The sequence below is a fragment of the Carcharodon carcharias genome, chromosome 11 (genome assembly GCF_017639515.1).
Source record: "Carcharodon carcharias isolate sCarCar2 chromosome 11, sCarCar2.pri, whole genome shotgun sequence".
Classification (NCBI taxonomy): Eukaryota; Metazoa; Chordata; class Chondrichthyes; order Lamniformes; family Lamnidae; genus Carcharodon; species Carcharodon carcharias.
Genome location: NC_054477.1, coordinates 128,355,657 through 128,375,621, shown reverse-complemented (window position 1 = coordinate 128,375,621; position 19,965 = coordinate 128,355,657). Strand labels below are relative to the sequence as shown.

The window sequence follows — 19,965 nt, the reverse complement described above, 5'->3', positions numbered from 1 at the left end:
TGTTCCTAATCCTTCCTAAAAATCGATTATCTTTAAATTAACTTATGTTGTGTTAAACAATTTTTACGTAGTAGGAACAACCAGTTAAAATTAACTTCAAATTTGCTTTTGTCACCATTAGCAGAGCTTATTCAAGCTATTGCTTCTGTAAATCACTTTACTGCAGATAGATTTCTGAAATCCAGCCACTTTGGTCATCAAAGTTGACAGTCGAACCGATCTGACATTTTTCCATAATAGGAGGCAAGTACTGCACTTGACTCTCGTACGTCTTGTACAATTGACAGAAGCTACGATCAGCTTTGCCATCAAACCAGAATAACTGAATAACCAACAAGATGCTTTGAGTCATGTCTAATTACTGTTCTACGTTTACTGAAAAACATGATCACTATATGATCTCCCGATGAAACATTGCAAGTTTATGTCAATAACCCTTTTAGTGGGGAATGGTCTCTGTGAATAGAAAACCTATTTTCCCTTTTCATTTTCTAATTTTAAAACATTTTCTGGTGCTCAATGAAAGTATAAATGTGAAATGGTTATGGATAGCTTGAAACCATTAGTGTTTCCTGTTGCTCCACTTAGGTGAGCACACAGGATAGAAACATGTCCTGACAGCTGACTAACTTAAGGAAGGTCACAGCTTGTCACAGGAGTGCATTTTTCCACTTCCAAAATCGGTTAGTGACAGCTTTGTTCTTTGGTGAGTCAAAATGCCCAGATGATCAGATGTGCAGAGCTGAAGAACAACATCCTTTCAGTGACATATTGAAGTAAAGTTTCCACAGACCTCCAGATTTCACAGCTTATTAATTAAACAGGCAGAACAACCTGCCCTTCCACCCTAGAACAAGTCCAAGCTGTGATGTAATGGGAATAAGGTATTCATGCCTGTCTCTGGGTTATGTACATTACATCAGGTTCTTTTACAAAGAATACAATCCAGACCATTATAGTAAATGCTCAGTTACAATTTCCAACCAGCATTGGACTGAGAGTACTTGAGATGAATGATTGTTTCCTTGAAATTTCCAAGTTATAGCTATTAAAATTTCCCTTGTCAGTAGAATGAGCTGAGGATACTGCTACATGTCTTTATTAAGGCCTCCTTTGAATAGAAATCTTCAATTTCAGAATCATTGCAGGAATGAAGCTATATATGCAGTGTATTCCAAAAACCTATGTAACAATATTGTCACTGTCATTTTATTACTTTCAAACAACAACTTGATTTAGTTATAATTTGCCTAAGGAGATTAGTTTTTAAGATCAAACAAAGCAAAAATCTCTCGACCTCTATAGATGGAAAGTGACATTTTGAACCTATATATATATATTTGTACATATATAAATGCCAGTCTCCCTTATTGAAGGCCATTATAACATTATCGCCGTCATTCCCATTTTTATTTTTACTACCCTGTTTGGCTGGCATTGATGATTAAGATGCTCTTTTCTCTTGTGACATCTTAAGGTTACCGACGTTAAAGAGAAACTGAAGTTGGCTAAGAAGTTCTGGTCCACATTGCCTTACACCATTTGTAATGATGAGAAAGTGACAGCTGGGGCGCCTGTTGAAGAAGACTGCTGGAATGGACATACCAAGGGCAGGTGAGCTATACAATGGAGGAGACTTTCGAATCTTTAGGAACTTGCAACTGGTACACTGTTCCTACTCATTCACAAACAGGTGGTCAGACAGGGTGGTGGCAGCTGCTGGATATTGCTGGTGCAAGGACGGTGCTGGGACTTGTCAAGTGTGCAGTGTCATTACAATAAATCTTCAATGAGCCAATTAGTTCCAGTTTGAAAATTCTTTGTGATAACTGTGTTATTTCAAGAAGAATAACAGAGTATGATGAAATGCAATAAGTCAGATTGAACTTGCAATTAATTGATGTGCTAAATAAAGTAGGGTATTTTGCATTGCTTGGCAAACTATCTATTTGCCATATTATACTGGGAGTTAAAGATGAGTTTTACTGTAAACTCCAGTAAGTTCATTAGCCCCTTTATTACAAATATACATTTCTGGATATCCGCCACTAAATCAAAGCCCCTAATGTACATCATGCATTATCCAGGATTCCATGTAAAGTTATTCTAATGTTATCCCATCCTGATTAGTAGTGCCATTAATGCTCCTTCAGCACACTTAGATCCCATGAAGGGCAATAACCCATGTTAGTATTGCTCACCTTCAGTCCACTATGAAATTTCTGCCTACCTAACCCTGCTTCCCCTTAGCTTTTTATGTTGAAGCAATTATGACATTATAGGTGCATAGGACATCTATCTCAAAATTGACATCTTTGAAAACACTTAATGAGCTAAAAATTAGTATAACACAATCCTATAATTTGACCAAATATGTGATTTTAAGAATGGAAGAATGTAAAAAAATCTTCTATGCTGACTCATTAAATAAAGTATGCTATACAGTGTGGTATTGTACCAGCTTTGATCTCTGGTCTGTGCTGATCTCAGCTAGGGCAGTCATGGGACGTCACATTTTTGAGATAGGGTAGTGGGGAATGTTAGCTTGGGATCTTGTGATCGTAATCTGTTGGCTCAGTGGTTTTGCGTACAGGTCACAGTGGGGACAGGTCATGGGTTGGCTTTGGAAACCCTTGGTTAAAAAGCCTACTGCCACACTAGACTTACACATAAAGAATAGCCTCATGGCCTTAGAGGGCTGCCAGCACCCCGGAAACCAATTGTAGGTTAGCCAATACCCTCAGGAGAGGAGGAGGAAAGAGGACAACATTGGAGGAAAAAATCAGCAAACTATAGTTATACCCCTCTAGTTCAGAATGAGATGATGTAGCAGAGAGGTTTGCAGTGTTTATGTGACTCTCTGAATTCTGCTATTTGATTGCACACTTTCAGTTCTAATTCTAAAATAGGTGCATTCAGCTTTAAGTTCTGATTCCCGAAAATCTACAAGCAGAACAGGGCAGTTTTGCAATCACACTGAGGGAAGTCTTCAAGCTGGAGTATCTTCTTTCTAATGCTTAATGGTTCTGTACTGGGTTCAGCCAATTTTGAATTTTATCTTTTTTATTGCTTTATAGGAATCTCTTCAGTATCACAGGTTTTGCAAAAAAACACTAGTTGAAGAATATAGAGTTGACAAAATTTGGCTCCTTAGTGCCCATTTTATCAGCGCCAGAGATGCTGTTTTGCCTCCAAGATATCATCTACAAAGTGCACACACTTCTGGTACTAACTGCTCCTGACACCAATTGTTGAGAGTGTAAAGGTGCAGAGTGTGTCTGTCAGCATTATTCATAATAAGCATAACTTGGTGTCAGTCAGAGGGTAACACCGGCATTTTGGAGCTCAGTGCTCCAGCTAGCACCCTCTCTTAACCTCACATTGCTGAACACGCATTCAGCGGCGGAAAGGAACCACCTCAGAGCTCTTTGAAGGGATTATCAACTTCTCTGAGGTTAATTGGTGCTTGATTTCAACTGGCTCTTGCTGCAGTTGTAGAAGTGCTTGGTGCAGAGTTATTTAAAGCTGCTGAAACCTACAAAGAGTAGTCTGGCATGTGTTGAAGGACTTTGTCCTGACTTCAAGGACTCTGCTAAACCACTTGCTCCAAGCATGGGTGCAATAGTTTACATTCTCCTTTTACTACAGCATGACAGACTGAATGACCAGAGGTGAAACAGAACACAACAAGCTGATGGAAGAAGGAGGTGTCAGCAGGAGGTGACACCTGCCTAGATTGTTCAGGGAACAATTCTCCTACCTGAATCTCATCGCAGAACCTCAGGAGTCCTTGCTTCACTAAGGAGATGCTCACTGAAACCTGCCACCTACTGCATTCACATACGCAGCCTCAAAGAAGAATGCAGACAGCATTGCATAGGCTGTGAAGATATCAGTGGCCTTGAACTTTTATGCATCTGGCTCCTTTCAGGCTAGAATGAGCAACACTTGCACCATCTCCTGGGATGAGGAAAGGTTGAACATGTTGGGCCTGTATCCATTGGAGTTTGGAAAAATGAGAGATGATCTTATTGAAATTTATAAGACTCTGAGGGGAATTAGGCTAGATGCTGAGAGGATGTTTCCCCTCGTGGGAGAGACTAGAACTAGGGGACACAGTTTAAAAATAGGGGGTCTCCCGTTTAAGATGGAGATGAGGAGGAATTTTTCTCTGAGAGAGTAGTTAGTCTGTGGAATTCTCTTCCTCAGAGAGCGGTGGAAGCAGGGTCATTGAATATTTTTGAGGCTGAGTTAGATAGATTCTTGATTGACAAGGGAGTCAAAGGGTAATGGGCCTGGACAGGAAAGTGGAGGTCACAATCAAATCAGCCATGATATTATCAAATGGCGGAACAAGCTCAAGGGGCCAAAGAGCCAAATCCTGTTCCTAAGTTATATGTTCTAATGCCCCAGGTTACCATCCATTATTGTACAAGGGAGGTTACTGAGGTCCTATATTCCAAGAGAGCTGACTACATTTTATTCTATAGAAACAGAAAATACTCAGCAGGTCAGGCAGCATCTGTAGAGAGAGAAACAGAGTTAATGGTTCAGATTGTGACCTTTCATCTTGCCATGAAGAAGTAACTTTGGTGAGGATGCTACTGATTGCATGCACATCGCTTTGCAAGGAACCGCATGTCAACTCTGAAATGTACTACCAGAAGGGATTTCTTTCTTTCAATGACCAGCTGGTACATGACTACTCAGCACATCATATAGTTCAATGCTTGATACCTTCATAGCAATTATGATGTCTTCATTCTGCAGCAGCCCACTCTACCAGTTGCAATTGAGGTACCACGATAAATCAGAGTGGCTACTGGGTGTCAAGGGCCATCTGCTGACCATTAGGTTCATGAGTCCATTGTTCAGTCCACAGACACTGGGACAGCATGCATTTAATGAAAGTCATACTGCCACACAAAATCTCATCAAGCAGATCATTGGGGTGCTGATTCTGCTACCTTGTTCTCTCTGGAAGAGGCCTGCAGTACTCAACAAAGTGATGTCAAGACTTGTCTTGTCGATCCCATGCTACACCTCAGACACAGCCCTTTCTGCTTCATGGCAACCAGCTGGGGAAGGGGTGAGGCAACCAACACAAAACATTTTTTGTCAGGTTATTGTTGATCGATTCAACCAATTGTGGTGCAAGTGAACACAACCCAATTCCCCAATCACCAAGAATGCCACACCTTCCCTTCCTTCTGTTACTGGCCATCATGGCATCAGCTATTCACCCTTGTGCATTTCTTTTGTACCTGTCAACCATTGGCCTTTGCCTATCCTAGCACTTCCACACTGTCCTATCCCAGTGGCTGGAGCATAGTTGCTGATTTTTTTGTGGGGGCTGACCATGACTAGCTCTGGCCTGGCTTTGGACTGCAGCATCTCAGCTGGGGTGGCAGAGGCCTGGGCTAGCTAACTGGCAGGCAACAGCAAGGGTATTGGTAGAATGGTAGTGGTGTGAGGATGAAAACTGTCTTCCTGAATAAGGACAGCTGGTTCATGTTCTGCAATGCCAAAGCCACACTCGCAGGGTGGTGCTTCAGCAATCCTAGTGCAGGAGGGCAGTATTAGACTGCTGTGAGATCCTACAAACTCATTTGAATACTGATTTCCGTAGTTATGCTGGTAGCAGTCTGAGTCTGTGTGGCAGAAAGCTGCCAGCAAGTTGAAGGAGAGAAGTCTGGGCTTTAATGGCTTCAGTCTGAGCTTCCACTGCAGCACCCAGACATTAGGTGGTTTCTGCTTGTGTTGCATTGGAAGCTGAGACATCAGCCACCAGATACTGCATCATGGTTGGGTCCACAAACATTCTCATGGAGTTGACTGCCATTTCCACACTAGAAAGGACGGGCTGAAAGCTCTGCGCCAAATTGATGTTGGATTCTTCCTTGCTCCTTAACATTGACCACAGATTTCAATGCCTGTTAATGCACCAAGCATTTCAATATGCATAGATAACAACATTCTAGTCCATTTGGCATGTTGTGTTGATAGCCAGCTCTCTGCAAGAGCAACTCAGCTGGTCCCACTCGCCCATCTTTTCCCAATCAGCCTGCAAATTCTTCTCTCTTCAGGTGCTCATCCAATTCCATAATTGAATCAGCCTCCACTCTCAGGCAATACATTTCTGATCCTAACCACTTGCTGTGTAAAAATGTTTTTCCTCATGTTGCTATTGGATCTTTTACTAAACATTTTAAATCAGTGCCCTTTGGTTCTTGATTTTTCCACCAATGGGAACAGTTTCTCCCTGTCTAGACATGATCTTGAACACTTCTATCAAATCTCTGCTCAACCTCCTTTTCTCGAAGGAGAATAATCCCAGCTTCTTTAATCTATTCATGTAACTGACACCTCTCTTTCTTGGAACCATTATCATAAATCTTTTGAGCACCCTTTCTAAAGTCTTCATATCCTTCCTAAAATACGGTACCCAGAATTGGACACAGCACTGTTCTGTAGGACACCCAGTTGACAGCTTCGCCTGAGTCCTCCACTGCCGAACCCATGTGCAACCTTGCCCTCTGGTGAGGTGACACCTGTTCTACCCTCGTCCCCAGTCTTGGCTGCAGGCTATTTGTGCCTGGTGGCTCACAATGTGCAGATCCCACCTCTAAGTTATTCTCTAAGTTACTCACAACATCAGTATGAGATTGAGTAATGGTGTTTCTTCTTCTTCTTCTTCACTGTTTCCTGTTCTTTCCCCTCTTTCTCTCCCACCACTGCCTGGCCAGCTTACAATTCTTGGGTAACTGAAAGGAGAAAGGCATAAACCAAGGCTGTGATAAGGGGAGGGAACAAAGTAAGAGGTGCATGTTTACATCATCTTCCTTTATCTGTAATTCAGAAGAGATTGTTGAATGAGGGGAAGTGGGATGTGAGAACAGAAGTTCAGTAGGAGAGAATACTGTCATTTTTGATCCTTTCAGCCCCACTGCTGGCCACAGTCTAAGTCAAGACGCTACAATGGTGCCAAGCACTGTCTCCCCTATAGGGTTAAGACTGTCTCCTCTATGGGGTTAAGACTGCCTCCTCTATGGACATAAGACTGCCTCCTCTATGGACTTAAGACTGCATCCTCAATGGGGTTAAGATTGTCTCCTTTCGGGTTAAGTACATGCAGCCATGCCTAGCCAATGCAAGTTAAGGGCTAATATAAAATAAAAATAGAAAACGTTGGAAAAACTCAGCAGGTCTGGCAGCATCTGGACAGAGAAACAGAGTTAATGTTTCAAGTCTGTATGACTTTTCTTCACAGCTGAAGAGAGATAGAAATATGATGGTTTTTATATTGTTGAAGAGAGGAGGTGGAGCAGGTGGAGCAAAATAGAAGGTCAAATATAGGTGGAAGCTCAGCAGAGATTTGACAAAGATGTCCTGGACATAAGACAAAGGGGTGGTAATGATAGTGTTAAAGACTAAGGCAGGCGTTAATAGTGGCATAACAGTCAATTAGCAGAATGTGTTAAAAGCTGAACCTGCCCCAACCCCTCTCTTCAACAGTATAAAACCCATCACATTCCTACCTCACCAGCTCTGAAGAAGAGTCATATGGACTCAAAATGTTAACTCTGTTACAAAAATAAAAATACCTGGAAAAACTCAGCAGGTATGGCAGCATCTGTGGAGAGGAATCAACAGAATCAGTTGAAGAGTCATACGGACTCGAAACGTTAACTATGTTCCTCTCCGCAGATGCTGCCATACCTGCTGAGTTTTCCCAGGTATTTTTATTCTTGTTTTGGATTTCCAGCATCCGCAATTTTTTTGCTTTTATCTTAATGTTACCTCTGTTTCTCTCTCCACAGATGCTGCCTGACCTGTTGAGTTTTTCCAGCATTTTCTGTTTTTATTTCAGATTTCCAGCATCTGCAGTATTTTGCTTTTATTTTAGCAAGTTAAGGGCCACTGTTTCAAGATATTCATTACTTTGTCATGCTAGAGAGGAAGTCTGTTATTGAGCGTGGTGCAATGTGCTTGGGTGATGTGGCTATCATGTTTGAATAACTGGCAGTGTGTGCAAGCTTTGAAATATGGTTGTGAGGCTTGTAGCAATACTGAGTGTGAGGGTGAGGTGAAGCTATTAATGTGAGGGATGATTTGTGATTGATAGGTATTGTTGGTAGTACTAGGTGCATCGAGCAGTCTGTGAGATCAGTGTTGCAGATGGTGGGATTGGCGTCTGCAGATACATTCACTGACCTTGATCCTTGTGTGAGGCCCTTGAACTTCTTGTGGCACCGGATGTGGAACTGGTCACTTGACATTGATTACCATAGCTAACATTTCCCACTGCCTTTGCAAATTTATCTGAAGAACTCCCAGCCCCTGAGGATAGATAGCATCTCTCCTGTTTTCCACATCCTGCACCAAGGCCGCCAGTGCAGCGTTGGAAGGTCTTAGAGCCTGCTCTCTGCCATGCTATGCCATTCTTGCATTTTTCCCTCTTCAAACATACTTTTACAATAGCTTCCTGGAACAAAATGCACCTTCCCTTTAAGAGACGCAGGCTGACTTTGAGCAGTAAAGGGTAGCTTGAACTCATGCTAGCCTCTCACAATTTTGCATTCCCTGCTCAGACATGCAGCCACTTAACAGGAAGCTTAGTGTTAGCTGCATACTACAATCATTTAAATGAGTAGGGAGCCCAAAGTTTGTGTGTTGCCTGCGTCTGGAGCAACAGACTCAGGGCAATCATGTATTGTGATCCCCATTCCTATTTTTGATGTTATTCAATTTTGCCACCAAAGGTATTGATCTAGTGGTATAGTTGGAATAAAGAAGTGGAAGTCACTTTATGTCACTTGGTTGGTATAACTTGTCCTGTCCTTAATCTACATTTACAAAATGCCTGCTTAGTGTCCTGTGTGGGCTCACAAACAGAGAATGTGGAATAGGATGTGGTTTTAACACAGTAACAAGGTTCCTGTTTTACTCATTATTTAAATATTGCTTAATTAAATTTGTTTAAATACATCATATTAGTAAAAAATTGGGAGGGCCAACTTTCTACAAACATTATCATTGTTAACTACTTTCTTTGTTTAACCTTTGGGTCCCAATTGAAATAACTCTGAAGGTGCATGTGATATCATCCAGTAACCTAATGCTGTTAGTTTAAACCAATGATGCATGAGATAATTCCTGTGGCATCCCACATTACCATGTTCAGCCTAAATTATCAGACAGCTGTGTCAATGTAGAAATGTACTTGACATGTGTCTTAATGTCAAATAATTCTTTATGTTTTAATAGTCCTTTAAAGTAGGTTATCTTTTTTTGAATAAATAAAATAATTGCACTACAGTGCTACCATGTGTCAAATTAGTTCATTCCTCACAACTATTTATTTATTGTCGATTTATTTTCTGGAATGACTCAAAACTAGAATTTCAATTACACTTTTTATAAACTAAAGGAAAAGGCATGTGTGGTCTGACTTTCTCAGTGCCGTGCCCTGAGTTATATGTTATAACCATTTGAATCTGCAGGTACCTGCCTGAAATTATGAATGATGGTCTGACCAATCAAATCAACAACCCAGAAGTAGATGTGGACATCACTAGACCAGATACAATGATTCGTCAGCAGATCATGGCGCTTAGAGTGATGACCAACAAACTGAAGAATGCTTATAATGGAAATGATGTAAACTTCCAAGATTCAAGTAAGCAGTTGTTCTAATAATCTTCATTCATAGACAGAAGTATAATGAAGAGCATATGGAGATAATCTCACTTATAGTTTCTATTGACAATGTATGCTCATTTATTTGGACCTAAGGATAATATTATGTACTTGTTAAATTAGTAAAGCTGGACTCCATCCTGCTCAGCTCTTACCCAAGTCCTGTGTTTCAATGCAGCTCTAGACTATGAATAGTAAGTCTAGCAAGGTCAGGAATTAGCTCCACAATATGCAGCCGTGTTTAGTCACCAACTTTTAAAGCAGCCACAGTTGTCCATGGAGGAGCTGCATAAAAGTGGGAAGGAGTGCAAGATGAAAGGGAAAGTGTGAAAAATTGAGACCAAATTGGGGAAGGAGGGAGGGTGCCAGAATAATTGGGGGTAAAAAATGGAGAGCCACTAGGAAGTGAGGAATGAGGAAAAAATTGCCGGCCTGGATGGGGAACAAGGTGTCATCACAAATTGGGAGTGGAGAAACAGAAGAACAGAATCGAAGTAAAAGAGTGCTTGTTTATTCCTTTCTGACTCTTGTAACCTTGCTTTGAGGTATTTCTTTCCAGCTTCTCAGGTTATGTTCTGAATATAGGTGGTAAGTTGTCTTATTGTGCTGGTCTGGCTCAGCCATTCACTGTTTTTTATCACGGGAGCATATTTCCTGTGTTTTAATTGTAGTTATGACATCATAAAGTATTTATGTATATATTAGACAATGTGCTTCCAAAATTCAGCAAAACATGATGTCAAACATAGTGTCAAAAATCAAAATCTGGGGTGAGGGTATTCCTTAGCTTCCCCAGAAAGAAAATCTTGAGCATGACATACAGTACACCCACTTCTAATATTACCACTACACTTCCACTGAAAGATTACACATTAGCACATTCAGTTTTTGCAGGAGTTCAAACATGGGCTGACCATGGTTTTCCAATTATTAATGGTTATACACGCCTGAATTTCCATTATGCATTGCTAATGGATAAGGTTATCACTGATGGCGTAGACTGATGAAAGGTACCTCCATTATAATTTTTCCCACGTCAAGAGCATAGCTAATACCATGTGCCCGTAACATTCACATTACAGGGAGGAAATCTTCTTTGAAATGCGGCCATAAAATCTCATGGGTATCATAGATATAAGGTGATTTATTTTTTGAATCACATGTGTCTTTGCTTCATAACCAAGACCAGCACTATTAATAAGAGCCACTATTTGAGATAAATATTAAAAGGGAAACTGGAGCAAAACGTTAATGGGACAAAAAGTGGAAAAGACACCAGGAACACCAAAGAGGTTGGAGAGCAAATAGTGGAGGCTTTCAGCATAATTTTCTAATTTGAAAGTAGTTAATTGTGTACTGAGGTTGGCAAATATTCACATCTGTATTAATAAAAGAGGAAATGAGCAAACTAAGAAATTATATAGGCCAGGTAATCTTAACCAATTGTGGGAAAAATAAAATGATTGCTTTCCTAAGTGTATTCAACCTGCTTGGGTATTTGGGAAATTGTGAGTGTTTTCCATCCATTAAAATTAAAAAGCAGCAAGTCCACAATTTCCTGATACAGACAGCTGGCAGAGGATAGCAATCATTTATAATGTTGGTCGACTAGGGCCTCTAATACAAGTATTTATACAGGGCAGGTTGTGCTTGAATATTTTAATGGAATTTATTGAGGAAATCATTTCACAATATTTTGGTAAAAATAACTGGCCTGAATTGTCAATCCCAGGTCGGGAGTGCAGAGTCAGGACTATTCACAGCTCCGCAAACCTGACCCGGGAAAAAGTACCCAGGAAGTTCTGATTTTTGGCCTGAGAAGGAGATGAAAATAAAAGTCATAGTCAGCGACCTCAGAAGAGTTCGGAGGCTGCCTGGTGCGGAGACAAGCTGGGCGGGGGGTTGGTCTTGGTGCTCCAGCACTTTGTCAAAGATATAAAAAAAAAATGACTAAAGCAAAAATCAGCCCTCACCCATCACATCCCTCCTGGCCACACACTCCCCATGCCCTATCCATGCTAACCAATGCCACCTCATGCCCTCCCATGGCCCCCATATACTCCATGCCAACAAATGTCTTCTACCCATCTCTAATAGCCCTTTATAGTGCCTATGCGAACTTATTGCCAACTCATACAAACTCATGCCCACCTACCCACCACCCTTTGCTCTTAAACTACCATGCCAACTCACAGAATCTCACAGTACAGAAGAGGCCCTTCGGCCCATTGAGTCTGCATTGACATGTGAGCAACACCTGACCTACCTACCTAACCCCATTTACCAGCACTTGGCCTATAGTCTTGAACTCACCCAGTATCCACCATAGGCAGACCTAAAGCCCCGTGCTGTGATTAAATAAAGTTCTTAAGTGCCTATTGATGAATTCACAACGTCAAAAAAATCCACTCTCTTTGATTTAAAAAAACATTCATTAAATTTAACTTCCTTGAATCCATTACAAAAATAAGCATTTAGAATTGTCAATCAAACTGTGAACTGACAGGCACCTCACTGTGATAATGATAGGATTGGAAAACAGTCATGCAGCATAAATCCTTATGTCAACAGACAGATTGGAATAGCAAAAACACTGCTTTTTTTTAACATTGCAGACAGATTTTTCTAATATTTAAAGGGCAGGAAATTTAAATGCCTGGACAGCTTGGCAGTTCTTTTAACAGTTCATTTGACAGTTCTCTTGACAATTCCAGTGCATTTATACACTTTTTACACACATTCATGTTTAATTTTAACAGTCCCAAAAGGCACCTTACCTCTCCCAAAGAGCACCTGACCTCTCTCAAAGGTGTCCTGGGACCACATCCAAAAGAACACCTTACCTCTCCAAAAGCGTATCCAAAGGACTATAGCAGTTTTAGACCTTCTCCCACCAGGCCTAAAATGCACAAGTCTTACCAGCTGCACTTTAGCATATGCGGTAAGCAAACAGAAAGTAGTAGCTGGTCACTGAGTGCAGCCAATTATAGAATAGGAGCTTGGGAATTTGATGAGTGAGCGAATTTTAAGGGTTAATCTATTTCTAAAATCTAGCCTAGTTTGCATTTAGAATTTAACTACAATTTATGTTAAATTTGTTTTTTTCACTCTTAGGGATAAACAAGCTCCCTTCCGGAAAGCCAGCTGCAGTTAGTTAATTAGGTAGCTAGTTTGAACTAGATACTCTAGCCATCATTGTTGGTTCATCTCTGTAGGATTTCATTTGGTATAAATGGAGGTGATTTTGCTTAGCACATAAATTAAGCAAGCATGAAGAAGGAAACTAGTTATTGAGTGAGTGAGGGAGGAGGTGCTGGTCGCGTAAGTAACTGCCTTAACTTTGAGTTTAAAGGAGCGCAAAGAGCAGCAGACCAATTTAAAAGAGCTAGGGGCCCAGTCTGTAGACTGGCCATGCTCTGAGAAAAATCAAAGTGCAACATCACAGGGAAATAGGCAAGTGACTAGTTGGTGAATATTTTGTTCACTTATCTTTAAAAACTCATGTAATTTATTAGTAATTGTAGTAATTACCGTGCACTGGAACCATCCAGTACTCCGAATTAAGTCGAAGGCTTCAGATGGTTCTGGCCCTCTTAGCAGAATAGTAACTCAGGAAAAGCTAGAAGGATTACAACCAGTTCTAACTTCTGGGTAGTTATAGTACAGACCCTCCCATGACCCACCAACTAGACCTTCCTACTATCCCCCTTGACCACCTGACACTCTTTCCCCCAACCATCCACATCTCCTGACCATCCTCCTTGCTAGTAGCCCACCCACTACTAGCCTCAAGACCCCTGACTACTCCCTCATACTCCCAACTACCCTCCTGACACACCCGACCACTCCCCACCCCCACCCCGGCCAACCCCTGACTATCCCCCACCCCAACTACTTCCCCACCCTGCTGAACTACCCCTGACTACACTCCCAACCATCTGACTACCCTTCCCACCCCCGAACTACTCTTCTGACCCCTCACACCCACCCACCCCCACCCCCACCTCCCCGGCCACCCAATCAACCAACTCCCTCTGACCACCTGGCCACCCCCTCCTCATTACTACCCTCCCCCTGACCACCCAAACCCCCCTGACTACCCATGCCCCTGACCACCTGACCCTGCAGACCACCCAAACCCTGCCCAACCCCCGACCACACACTCCCCTGACCACTCAGCTGCCTTTCCCCCGAACCTGGCGATCCCCTACCCTAACCGCTCAGCTAATTACCTTACCTTCTCCTGGCTTCTCAAAGTGGCCAGGACCTTTAAACTTACCTGTTAATGGCAGCTTGTGCTGCTCTGCACTGAATGGACTCCAGAGCTGCTGCATTGCACGTTTCTCACCAGGCTGGGGACAGGTGAGAAATGTGCACCTCCCGACCTGGCTAAGTAAAAAGGAGTGGAGTGGCAATCCGATGGTGATTGCCAGTCCACAGAAGTTCTGGCCCAAAACAGACTGTAAAAGTTTCTATAGGTATGTAAAAAGGAAAAGACTAACAAAGACCAATGTGGGCCCATTACAGGCAGAGACAGGATAATTTACAATGGGTAATAAGGAAATGACAGAGAAACTAAAATACTGTGCCTGGGATCTTCTGGTCCCACACGTGGCAGGTCCAGAAATTCCTGCCAAAGTCAATGGACGTTTGGCCTTCTCTCTGAATTTTCCATTCCACTTGCAGCAGCTCCTGCCATGTGCAGGACTGGAAGATCCTGGCCTTTGAGTCTGCCTTCACGGAGGAAGATAGAAAAGGCCTCCCAGAAATACTAGAGAACCAAGGGACTAATGGAAATGAAAGTTGATAAATCCCCTGGATCTGATGACCTATATCCCAGATTGTTGAATGGCTATAGAGGTAATGGATGCCTTGGTGATCATCTTCCAAAATTCTATAGAGTCTGGAACAGTTGGAAAGTAGCAAATGTAACCCCAATGTTTAAGAAAGGAACAAGAGAGACAGTGGGGAACTACAGACCTGTTAGGCTAATGTTAGAAATAAGGAAGATGCTAGAATTTAAAGAAAGTGATAACTGGGCATTTAGAAAGCAATGGTCAGATTGGGCAGTCAACATGGATTTATGGAAAGGGAAATCATGTTTATGAAACCTGTTGGAATGTTGTGAGGATGTAAATAGCAGAATAGATAAGGGGGAACCAGTGGATGTGGTGTATTTGGGTTTTTTAGAAGGCTTTTGATAAGGTCCCACACAGGAGATTAGTAAATAAAATTGATGTATATAGGATTGAGGATTGGTTAACAGACTGAAAACAGAGAGTAGGAATAAATGGCTCATTCTTAGGTTGGCAGGTTATGATTAGTGGAGCATCATGAGAGGATCAGTGCTATGGCTCCAGCTATTCACAATCTACATCAATGATGTGGATGTGGGGACCAAATGTAACATTTCCAAGTTTGCTGATGACACAAAACTAGGTGGGAATGTGAGTTGTGAGGAGGATGAAAGAGGCTCCAAGGGGATTTAGACAGGCTAAGTGAGTGGGCAAGAACACGGCAAATGGAATATAATGTGAATAAATGTGAAGTTATCCACTTCAGTAGAAAAAACAGAAATGCAGCGTATTTATTCAAAGGAATTTGTGTGTCCTTGTTCATGAGTCACAGAAAGCTAGCATGCAGGTGCAGTAAGCAATTAGGAAGGAAAATGGTACGTTGGCCTTTATTGCAAGAGGATTTGAGTACTTTAGTAAAGATATCTTGCTGCAATTGAATAGAGCTTTGGTGAAATTGTACCTGGAGTATTGCATATAGTTTTGGTCTTTACCTAAGGAAGGATATACTCGCCATAGGGGGAGTGCAACGAAGGTTCACCAAAGTGATTCCTGGGATGGCAGGATTGAATTGAGGAGAGTTTGAAGAGACTGGGCCTGTATTCTCTAGAGATTAGAAGAATTAGTGGGGATCTCATTGTAACGTGCTAAATCTTTACAGAGCTCAACCAGGCCTGCGACAGAAGATCGGGTGAGAAACCGGGAGGTGCACCCTCCCAACCTCGCTAAGTAAGAAGAAGCAAGTGGCAATCCAGTTGGTGATTGCCAGTCCACAGAAGGATGTTTCCTCAGGCTGGGGTGGTCTAGAACCAGGAGACACAGTCTCAGAATAAGAGGCAGGCCATTTAGGACTGAGCTGTCTTCACTCGGAGGGTGGAATTCTGTGGAGGCTCAGTCATTGAGTTTGTTCAAGACAGAGATTTATAGATCTCTAAATAGTAAAGACATCAAGGGATATGGGGATAGTGCAGGAAAATGACATTGAGATGGAAGATCTTCCATGATCTAACTGAATGGTGGAGTAGACTCAAGGAACTAAGTGGCCTACTCCTGCTTCTATTTCCTATGTTCTATGTTCCTAGTTGCCTCTGTGAGCCACAGATGTGCATATTAGAGCCCCCCCCCCACCCCGCCCCCCCACCCCGCCCTCATCTGCCACAAAATAGTAGAGGCAAGGTTCAGGGCCAGGACTTTCGGATCTGGGCCTCCACCACCACCATTTTTGCAAAAATGGAAAGCCTCTCCATTTGCGCAAAATTTTGGCCACTGTGTTGACCTGTTTGAGGTTGAGAATGAAGAATATGATTTTGTCATTCAGCTTGAAGTATTGAAATGAGGTGCCATAGAATTAGTAATACATCAGCTTCCACACGGAATAAGTTACCTGGAAATCATTAAATCACAAAGCATTAGCTACATTCAGATCAGATTGAAGGCAAGCATTCCAGATTGCTAAAAGAATATTGAATCAATCATCCTGCTGGCAGAGATAACAGTCTTTTGATAAAAATGTGGGTTCCTAGAAAAAATTCAATAGTCATGTGACTGTTGATCTACTGATCATTAAAACTGAGCATTACAGTGCATTTTTAGTGAAATAGAGTCCAAGAGACAATTAAAGCACTTAGCTGCCCTTATCCTTTTATACTTTATTTTATATAAGGATGAGTGGGATCATTGGGCGGAATTTTCCAGCCCTGCCGGCTGCCAGGATCGTCCGGTCCTGCCACAAGTCAATGGACTTTTGGCTGGGCCGACACATCTCCCACAGTGGGTCATGTCATGATGGGGAAAATCTTGGCCACTATTTCTATGCACAATATAACCACTGAAGCACATTTTAGTTGCTCAAGCTTTGACAGAATAACAACTGCTTGCATTCTTATAGAATATTTCCCTTAAAAAAATTCTCAATGTGCTTGAGAAGTAGTAGAAGAAGCACTAGAAGAAGTGCTAGTAAAGACAAATGGATGCTGAGCCAGAGAAGGGATTTGGAGGGTCGTCCAAATGCTTGGTGTAAGAGTGGGTTCGAAGGAGGAAAATAAGACAGGACAACAGACTGCACAGACAGGAAAATTTACGGGGAAATTCCAAAGAAGGGGCAGATGAAGACATGGCTGCAATGGTGGAGAAAGGGATGGATGGAGAGATGTACTGGAGAATTGGAATAGAGTGTGTTGCAATGCTAGGAGAGGTTACAGAGATAGTGAAGGGTGAGATCATAAGACCCACTCTATATACTGGGACTGATTATAGCTTTTTGCTTGAAATGTGCCCTTCATCATCAGAGATCTAGACCCTGGTCTCAATCCCAGCCACTGCCACTGCTGATGTGGTATCCTGTTCTGGTGCTTTTCCGAGGAGTGGGAATTGCCGACAGTACTATTAGGAGATCAGGAAAAGCCCAGTGGAATTTCAAGTCCATGCTGTTTTGGAAGAGTCTCTGATCAAATAGTCAATTTTTCTTTTTCTTTTCAGTTGATGAAGCAAGTGGCTCTGGGAGTGGTAGCGGCTGCACCGATGAGATGTGTCCTCCAGAGTTTGACTTTGCAACAACTGAGGCGCCACCAGGGCCCAACAAGAGTGAGCCAAAAGGTTCTACAGCAGTCAGACCTTGCCCACATTGGCTGGCTATATTTGTCATCTCTCTACTCCTGGTACTACAAAGACAGTGGAGATAATCAGTGACATACAATAGTGATACTGCCTTTAAATCAAGGACAAACACTCTTTTCCTTTTGGATATGCCATCAAACACACACCATCTTAGAACGGTAACAGTTTTAAAGCAGAGAGGTACTGTCGCCTGCTGCCCCTTTACCCAAAGACCACTAGGTGCCATTCAGGTACAGTCAACCAGTGCTAGGTTGCTTTATATTCACCCAGACCTCAGATGAAAAGAAAAACTCTCTGAAGATTGCTCACCTGCAGTTGGCTTTGTTCCAGAAACAAGACATCATCCTCTCTGCTTATTTTATGCAGCTAAAGAAACAGGATTCAATAAAGACTTGGCCTGGACTTGTTATGATTTATACATTAATTATGATTTTAATATCTAAGTTCTACTTTTACAGTTTCCACAACACAAAAGGAACGGCTGCAAAATGTTCTGGATAATAGGAAGTGTATCTGATGTTTCTCTTTACAGAGACTTAGAAACTAACAGTGAAGTTCAGTAACGACAGTGGTTGAATGATGCATGAATGTTGTTGGTTTATTGGCACAGTTCCTCTCAACCAATCAACCACTTTGTTGGATTGTCAATTAGGAAATATGAAATATGCAGTTTTGTTAACAGATGAATTTATAATTGGCTTTTTTTGTAAACTGAGCAATTTGGAGTGTTATAGAGCTTTCAGAACAAATGACTACATAAACATTATAATGAACAGCTGGTGAAAAAAACCAAGATATTTGGTAACAAATAAAGGGATTTAATATTGTACTTTTAATAAGACATGTGATATGTGCCATGTTGCCAATCACAACAGAAGAAAGACATAGGAAGGTTATGGCCTCTGACCTTGCTGTTTTTTTGCTGGTGTTCCTAATCCAATGAAAATGGTCCTGTATGTGTATCCAATTATCCCTAATGCTCTTCTGTTTGCCTGTTGTTCCATGTCTTCTTAATAGGTTCCTTAACAAGTTATAATCCTACCGATGCCAGCCATTTAAGAAACTCAAAAAAAGCAAAATTCTAATTTTATTTTCAACTTTTAGTTCTAGTGGTAGTCATCTATTTTTATATTAAAAAATTTAAGTAATTCTAAGTGTTAGCTCAGGGTTTAAATGTCATTGTATTACCTGCATTTTACCATATCTCGAATGCTCAGCACAATAGTGACTCGGGAACATTTATATTGAAAAAGGACAAATTATACAGCTGTAGAAACACCAGTTGGCAATGTAATTGGTGAGTGGTTCTTGTTGACACCACTCATATTGAAGAAAGCATCTGACAATTTTATAGGTTTTGCCTTTGCTGTTCTGTGACACAGGTAAATCTGTAATGAGTGGTTAAATTCGCTTCCTTACATGCTATCTATCTGATGCAATCTGGGTGAAATTCTCAGGTTTTGTGGTAACAGCATGTATTATTGAAGGGAAAATTAAAATCCATGCCTTTCAACCCTTTGACCATATTATGCAGCTTTCGAAATGTGTGCATGCTTCTGATATAAACTGAACAACAAAGCTTAGAACCATGAGAAAACGTACTGAACCAAAGAACAAACCTAATGTGTCAGTATTCTGAGCATAATCATATCATACCTACACCAAAAAAATCTCATTGCAACCTAATATGATATGGCATATTTAATACAAATGAGCATTATTTTTGTGAGTGAACTATAATTGTTTTTTTATGGTCACCTTTCTCCTAGGGTAATTTTGAACATCTTCTATGAGCTCCATTATTGTGTTATAGAATTATAGAGTGGCACAGCACAGAAGTGTCTTTGATAAAGCATCCAATTAGTCTCAAACCCCTGCTCTTTCAACATAGGCCTGCAAATTTTTCATTTTTAAGGATTCCCTTTTGAAGGTTACTATTGAATCAGCTTCCACCACCCTTGCAAACAATTCATTCTTGAATATAACTCACTGCGTAAAAATGATTCTCATCTCCCCCTGGATTTTTTACCAATCATCTTAAATTTGTGTCCTCTGGTTACCAACTCTTCTGCCAGTAGAAACTTTACCTACTCTTATTAAAATCCCTCAATTTTGAACATCTCTAATTTTTTTCTCAGGCTTTCTTTTGTATTGGCTGTAGGGCTAATAATCTTTGGGCTGCAAATACTACTTTTCTTCACCATGAATTAAATGATCCTGTTAGCCAAAATCCAGACATATTGTAAAATACATTTGAACTCTGAATATGACTAACATAACAGTTAGAAACAGTTCAGCCAAAGGTGGTTAAGGGGTTAAGGCCAAGAATATGATTGGTGCAATGATCGATGACTCG

At 41.3% G+C, this 19,965-nt stretch overlaps 1 protein-coding gene across 1 annotated transcript in view; it reads left to right on the top strand.

Moving 5' to 3' along the window:
• LOC121284092 (glypican-6-like) overlaps positions 1-19,122 on the top strand; it is a 1,135,979-nt gene extending 1,116,857 nt beyond the window's left edge. The window contains exons 7-9 of the mRNA XM_041199159.1: positions 1,478-1,614; positions 9,504-9,679; positions 17,472-19,122. Of these exons, the coding sequence (XP_041055093.1) occupies positions 1,478-1,614; positions 9,504-9,679; positions 17,472-17,674 (516 nt within the window). The 3' untranslated portion in view covers positions 17,675-19,122. The remainder of the gene's footprint in view (positions 1-1,477; positions 1,615-9,503; positions 9,680-17,471) is intronic.
• The last annotated feature ends 843 nt before the right edge of the window (positions 19,123-19,965 follow it).